Raw genomic sequence first — 7500 nt, 5'->3', positions numbered from 1 at the left:
CTACAAAGTGCACTAGTTAGGGAGTCTAAAAATATACATGGTGTTATCTCACAGTGCACCACAGTGAGTTAGTGTCTAAATTCCATTCTCAGGCTAGTGCACTAGTCCCACGAGTCCCATTAGCACTTTTAGAGAAGATGTTGCCTACATAGTGAGTAGGGGGTGTGGTTTAGGACACCTCCCACAGTCCCTGGTACTGGTGATTATGTGTCTTTATACTGAATGACTGTAGAGAAGTTAGTGGTGAGTGGAGAGACCAGCACCTGAACTTCAGACTCTCAGAGAGTTTCTCCGCCTCCTCGATGGCCTTCTTAAAGCTCGATGGCCCCAGCATGGACAGGAAGTAGTCCTGCAGCAAGAGAAGAACAGAATGTAAAATGACTGCACATCTCAAATATACTGTAACAAAAGACTACAGAAGTAAAGAGCACTTACTCCAGGGACATCGTGGAACATGGAAATTTTATTTAAATCTAAAGCTAAACATCTGACGGCTGATCATTCGTTTGAAACACGTCAGATGATCATTTAAATAAAACAAAAGCCAGTTGATGTGTGGGCTAAGTAAATTTTGTTCAGGTGTGGGGACAGGTGAGGGGACAGGTGAGGGGACAGGTAAGAGATATGTGAGGGGATAGGTGAGGGGACAGGTGAGGGGACAGGTGACAGATAGGTGAGGGGACAGGTGACAGATAGGTGAGGGGACAGGTGACAGATAGGTGAGGGGACAGGTGACAGATAGGTGAGGGGACAGGTGACAGATAGGTGAGGGGACAGGTGAGAGATAGGTGAGGGGACAGGTGAGAGATAGGTGAGGGGACAGGTGAGAGATAGGTGAGGGGACAGGTGAGAGATAGGTGAGGGGACAGGTGAGAGATAGGTGAGGGGACAGGTGAGAGATATGTGAGGGGACAGGTGAGAGATATGTGAGGGGACAGGTGAGAGATATGTGAGGGGACAGGTGAGAGATATGTGAGGGGACAGGTGAGGGGACAGATGAGGGGGCAGGTGAGGGGGCATGTGAGGGAACATGTTAGGGGGCAGGTGAGGGGACAGGTGAGGGGACAGGTGAGAGATATGTGAGGGGACAAGTGAGAGATATGTGAGGGGACAAGTGAGAGATATGTGAGGGGACAGGTGAGAGATATGTGAGGGGATGGATGAGGGGACAGGTGAGATATGTGAGGGGACAGGTGAGAGATATGTGAGGGGACGGATGAGGGGACAGGTGAGAGATATGTGAGGGGACAGGTGAGAGATATGTGAGGGGACGGATGAGGGGACAGGTGAGAGATATGTGAGGGGACAGGTGAGAGATATGTGAGGGGACGGATGAGGGGACAGGTGAGAGATATGTGAGGGGACAGGTGAGAGATAGGTGAGGGGACAGGTGAGAGATACGTGAGGGGACAGGTGAGAGATACGTGAGGGGACAGGTGAGAGATACGTGAGGGGACAGGCGAGGGATCCATAGTGTCAGAGACTAAGTCTAGGCCACACCCTATTCACTACATGGTGCACTAGTTAGGGAGTCTAAAAATCTACTATGTGAAAAACACCAGTGTCCCCATTTTAGATATTGTAGATTAGATTATAGTGTAGATTAGATTATAGTGTAGATTAGATATTGTAGATTAGATTATATTGTAGATTAGATTATATTGTAGATTAGATTATAGTGTAGATTAGATTATATTGTAGATTAGATATTGTAGATTAGATTATATTGTAGATTAGATTATAGTGTAGATTAGATTATATTGTAGATTAGATTATATTGTAGATTAGATTATAGTGTAGATTAGATTTTGTTGGAAACAGATTTTCTCTACACAGTTTTTCAGAATAATTTCGAATCCTTTACCTCCCAGCTAGAGGTCTTTCTCACCTGTTGCTGTTTGAAGTCCGGTCTCTTCTTAATGAGGTCATAGACAGTCAGGTACTTCATGTACAGGACGTAGGCTTTCTCCTCGTCCCGGTCCAGACGGCACTCCTCTGCTGCTTTAAAGAGTTTACACGCACTCTGGACATAACTGAAACACATACAGAGAAAATTACATTAGGGCTTTGTTTCATAACGTCCTATTTTACAGTAATGTGAATAAAACCTAGCTGAGGTGTGTAATGTAATTATGATCAGAGTCTTTAGGATTTTTACACCACATTCTCCCTGAGCAGGTAATGTGTAAAACCAGCAATAAATCTCTTCTGATTCTGAAATAAACATTCCATCTGCAGCATCAGTAGTGATTATTATATGCAGTGGGCTTGGTTTGTTCTGCGCTCACTTTCGCTCGTTTCTGTGATCTCACAACAAAACAGTTTAACACACGTGTCTATAAAATACTTTTACAAACCCACGTGAGAAAGGTGACAGAATTTGGGTCGGTTATAGAGTTTCTAGCGCAGCTACAGACGAGTTACAGACACGTGACCTACTAATCACGCACGACGTACGTCCGCGGCTCCCAATCATCAGTTTGTATTCGAGTACAGTGGAGATTTGTAAAGGAAAAATATAATCTGTTCTTCTGATCATTGGGTTGAAACCAGTGCTGAAGACAAATATGTCCAGAAATCTGACCACTTACAAATAGTTCATTAATCAGTAAAAACACAAGAATGAGCAGTGTTTCATCTTAGAAAAGGCTGTGCTCAGTCTTACTGCCTGGTGCTGGCTTTATCCACTTTGACCTCAGCCTTTTTGTTCAGATCTCCCAGGGAGGTGGACAGATAAAGCTCCTTCACTCCTGTAGACACTCCAGGCATCTTCAGGCTCGTGGTTTATATCTCAACTCAGCAATAATAACAATAATAATTTGTATTTCCTCACATTCTCATCAGCTGTAAGGGAAAAAAACACAATTGAACCATAAGATACTGCAAAAGCTCCACAGCTTCATACAGACACTGTGTTTGTAAACAAACCTGAATAGCTGTCACTAGCTAATGCTTCAGTCTGACACGGAGCTGCTGAGGAATAAACAACAGGGGGTCATTACACACATTACACACACGTTACACACACATTACACACACGTTACACACACATTACACACACGTTACACACACATTACACACATTACACACACTATACACACATTACACACATTACACACACGTTACACACAAACATTACACACATTACACACACGTTACACACACACACACACACACACATTACACACACACACATTACACACACGTTACACACAAACACATTACACACACACATTACACACACATTACACACACGTTACACACACGTTACACACACATTACACACACGTTACACACACGTTACACACACATTACACACAAACATTACACACACACACACACACACACACACACACACACATTACACACACACACATTACACACACACACACATTACACACACGTTACACACAAACATTACACACATTACACACACGTTACACACACGTTACACACAAACATTACACACACACACACACACACATTACACACAAACACATTACACACACGTTACACACACACACATTACACACACGTTACACACATTACACACACACATTACACACACGTTACACACACGTTACACACAAACATTACACACATTACACACACATTACACACATACATTACACACACGTTACACACAAACATTACACACACGTTACACACAAACATTACACACACACACACACACACTACACACATTACACACACACATTACACACATTACACACACATTACACACATACATTACACACACGTTACACACAAACATTACACACACGTTACACACAAACATTACACACACATTACACACACACACATACATTACACACACATTACACACACGTTACAAACATTACACACGTTACACACACACGTTACAAACATTACACACGTTACACACACACACATTACAAACATTACACACACACTACACACATTACAAACATTACACATATTACACACACGTTACACACACGTTACACACACGTTACAAGACATTAAAACAAAACGAGTTCACTGTGTTTTATCCGCGAACCTTCACAAGTGTCACTAAATCCAACGTTTCTTCACAGTAAAATAAACAGGAAGTAGCACAAATTAGCATCACACAACTAGCACGCTAAGCTAACTCACACATAACCCGTGCAGAGCTGCTGGTGACCTCACAATCCGCTCAGATCAACATAACACACATGACGGATCTCTGTATTCGTAGTTAAAACATCACTAATAGTGATTACACACCAGCTGAGTGAGCAGAGCTACACTTGCTAACTGTTACAGCTGATTCCCGGAACAAGTATTGTTTTGTTTTTTTACACAGTAACAAACCCCGCCCACGAGCCCTGTGGTTGGTTCATTTGTTATAGTCACGAGCTCCTGACGCTAGCAAAAGAAAGACGTCAACCCGTCGGCCATATTGGAAAGGTCAAGATCGGATTTTAAGACAATACAAAAGTATGAAAAAAAATCATCTGAGACTCAACACAAAAAGTGTTTAGCTGATTATTTTGCTGAAATAAAAGATGTTTATCAAACTTTACATCAAACCAAACGCCACTTATAACTATCTACAAATTAAATTGTGTGTTTTTTTTTAATTAAAAAAAAGGTCAGTAAATACTGTGTTACTTGTCAGATATTAAACACAAACTTTATTGATTGTCCTGGTTTGATATTAAACCTCAGTAATAGTAAGGATATAAATAAATAAATAGATAGATAGATAGATAGATAGATAGATAGATAGATAGATAGATAGATAGATAGATAGATAGATAGATAGATAGATAAAGCTTTACCTAACTTTAGTTTTTAAACATTTGCATAGGATTCTTACCAGACGGTTTTATTTTATGTATGTAATATTGTGTAATATTACGATTTTATTAATCTGAAATGACTTCAAAACAAACTTTATTATTAAACTTCTTTTTCAGATTTGTTTCATGCCACTTATTTTAGAATGTTTTTAGCATGAAACAAAATATAATATAATAATATAGTAATAATAATAGTAATAATAATAATAATAATAATAATAATAATAATAATAATAATAATAATGTTTGACAGCGCTGTGCTCCTTTAAACTCAAGGTGCTGGACTTTATCTTCACTTATATTATAATATTATATTATACTATTTAAAATATAATGATGTTTTTAAGAATTTAATAGTTTGTAACATGTTCAGATTTGAGTCAGAACTTCATTCACAAGGACACTGAACACAGACCTGGTGTTATTTTATAAAGGACACTGAACACAGACCTGGTGTTAATTTATGAGGACACTGAACACTGGCCTGGTGTTAATTTATGAGGACACTGAACACTAACCTGGTGTTAATTTATGAGGACACTGAACATTGACCTGATGTTAATTTATAAGGGCACTGAACACTGACATGGCATTAATTTATAAGGACACTGAACACTGGCCTGGTGTTAATTTAAAAGGACACTGAACACTCTGTACAGACCTGGTGTTAGTTTATGAGGACACTGAACACTGAGCTGGTGTTAATTTACAAGGACACTGAACACTGGCCTGGTCTTAGTTTATAAGGACACAGACCTGGTGTTAGTCTATAAGGACACTGAACACTAAACACAGACCTGGTGTTGGTTTATAAGGACACTGAACACTGAACACTAAACACAGACCTGGTGTTAGTCTATAAGGACACTGAACACTGTGCACAGACCTGGTGTTGGTTTATAAGGACACTGAACACTGAACACTAAACACAGACCTGGTGTTGGTTTATAAGGACACTGAACACTGAACACTAAACACAGACCTGGTGTTGGTTTATAAGGACACTGAACACTGTGCACAGACCTGGTGTTGGTTTATAAGGACACTGAATACTGAACACTAAACACAGACCTGATGTTGGTTTATAAGGACACTGAACACTGAACACTAAACACAGAGATGGTGTTAGTCTATAAGGACACTGAACACTCAACACTAAACACAGACCTGGTGTTAGTCTATAAGGACACTGAACACTGTGCACAGACCTGGTGTTAGTCTATAAGGACACTGAACACTGTGCACAGACCTGGTGTTAGTCTATAAGGACACTGAACACTGTGCACAGACCTGGTGTTGGTTTATAAGGACACTGAACACTGAACACTAAACACAGAGATGGTGTTAGTCTATAAGGACACTGAACACTGAACACTAAACACAGACCTGGTGTTAGTCTATAAGGACACTGAACACTGAACACTAAACACAGACCTGGTGTTAGTCTATAAGGACACTGAACACAGTGCACAGACCTGGTGTTAGTCTATAAGGACACTGAACACAGTGCACAGACCTGGTGTTAGTCTATAAGGACACTGAACACTGTGCACATCCGCCCTGACGGACACAAACTAGTGCGGAGTGAAGAGGAGTCATAACAGTGTAATTTCAGCTCGAGGTTTCATCGGAACCTTAAATTAACCGGAGGAGAAAAACTCCGGTGTTTTTGGAGAAACCGTGATATAAAAGTTGTGCATCTTTTTCCAGGTCAGTGTGGACGTTATTTGTTTGAGCTCGCGCTCCACCGGATGTGGAAGTTGATGAGTTGTTTGGTGGTAAAATATTTCCACTTCCCCCGGAAACCTGCCGCGATTTCTTACCGATTTCCTGTTTATTACTTTAACTTCAGAAATTTCGACCCGATAAAAACTCACACAGATTTTAATTTATCGGGTTTTTGTCACTTATTTATTGCGGATTTTAGTAGTTACTTTTTATAAAAGTGGCGGGAAACGGAGGCCTAGCTTTAGCATTAGCATTGTTGAGTTAGCATTGTGCTAACAGGCTAAAATATTGTTTACAATAATCTTTAAAATTTAATGAGAATTTTCTCATAATCCTATAAAGAGCTTTAAAACAATATAAAGGCTAAATGACGGTAAATAAAGACGAGATGATGGAGTTTGTTACAAAAAAAAACAAACCGCAGGATATTTTGTGTTTGTTTTCGTCCTGGGCACAAAATGGAGTCTGTAAAGATTTACAGTGTGTGAGATTAAAGCAAGTGTCCATTTAATTAGGTGGAGTCTCTGTCTGTGTGTGTTTGTCTCTGTCTGTGTGTGTTTGTCTCTGTCTGTGTGTGTTTGTCTCTGTCTGTGTGTGTTTGTCTCTGTCTGTGTGTGTGTTTCTGTTTCTCTGTCGGTGTGTGTCTGTCTCTCTCTCTGTGTGTGTGTGTGTGTGTGTGTGTGTGTGTGTGTGTGTGTGTGTGTCTGTCTCTCTCTCTCTGTGTGTGTGTGTGTCTCTCTCTCTTTCTGTCTGTGTGTGTTTGTCTCTGTCTGTGTCTCTGTGTGTGTTTCTGTTTCTCTGTCGGTGTGTGTCTGTCTCTCTCTCTGTGTGTGTGTGTGTGTGTGTGTGTGTGTGTGTCTGTCTCTCTCTCTCTCTGTGTGTGTGTGTGTGTGTGTGTGTCTGTCTCTCTCTCTGTGTGTGTGTGTGTGTGTGTGTGTGTGTG

General features: G+C 40.5%; 3 protein-coding genes and 1 long non-coding RNA gene across 14 annotated transcripts in view; 2 read left to right on the top strand and 2 right to left on the bottom strand.

Moving 5' to 3' along the window:
• usp8 (ubiquitin specific peptidase 8) overlaps positions 1-4344 on the bottom strand; it is a 16528-nt gene extending 12184 nt beyond the window's left edge. Inside the window, exons 1-5 of one of the 7 annotated variants that reach the window (XM_047822117.1) lie at positions 4252-4344; positions 2929-2970; positions 2666-2844; positions 1889-2033; positions 264-349 (exon numbers count right to left, since the gene is read on the bottom strand). In XM_047822117.1, coding sequence (XP_047678073.1) covers positions 264-349; positions 1889-2033; positions 2666-2769 — 335 coding nt within the window. In that variant the 5' untranslated portion in view covers positions 2770-2844; positions 2929-2970; positions 4252-4344. Of the gene's footprint in view, positions 1-263; positions 350-1888; positions 2034-2665; positions 2845-2928; positions 2974-4042 lie in introns of all 7 variants that reach the window. The other 6 variants (XM_047822116.1, XM_047822112.1, XM_047822114.1 and 3 more) reach the window with 6 other exon arrangements.
• LOC113657299 overlaps positions 1-7500 on the bottom strand; it is a 1727325-nt gene that overhangs the window by 695303 nt on the left and 1024522 nt on the right. The window lies entirely within an intron of this gene.
• LOC125146171 overlaps positions 1-7500 on the top strand; it is a 1103650-nt gene that overhangs the window by 245094 nt on the left and 851056 nt on the right. The window lies entirely within an intron of this gene.
• The window catches only part of gabpb1 (GA binding protein transcription factor subunit beta 1), an 8600-nt gene continuing 7450 nt past the window's right edge, over positions 6351-7500 (top strand). For 2 of the 5 annotated variants that reach the window (XM_047822142.1, XM_047822141.1), the window contains exon 1: positions 6358-6539. The gene's annotated coding sequence lies outside the window, so the exon portion shown is untranslated. Of the gene's footprint in view, positions 6540-7500 lie in introns of all 5 variants that reach the window. The other 3 variants (XM_047822143.1, XM_047822140.1, XM_027140215.2) reach the window with 3 other exon arrangements.

The sequence above is a fragment of the Tachysurus fulvidraco genome, chromosome 13 (genome assembly GCF_022655615.1).
Source record: "Tachysurus fulvidraco isolate hzauxx_2018 chromosome 13, HZAU_PFXX_2.0, whole genome shotgun sequence".
Classification (NCBI taxonomy): domain Eukaryota; kingdom Metazoa; phylum Chordata; class Actinopteri; order Siluriformes; family Bagridae; genus Tachysurus; species Tachysurus fulvidraco.
The sequence above is the reverse complement of the archived record's forward strand: the minus strand, read 5'-3'. Positions and strand labels throughout refer to the sequence as shown.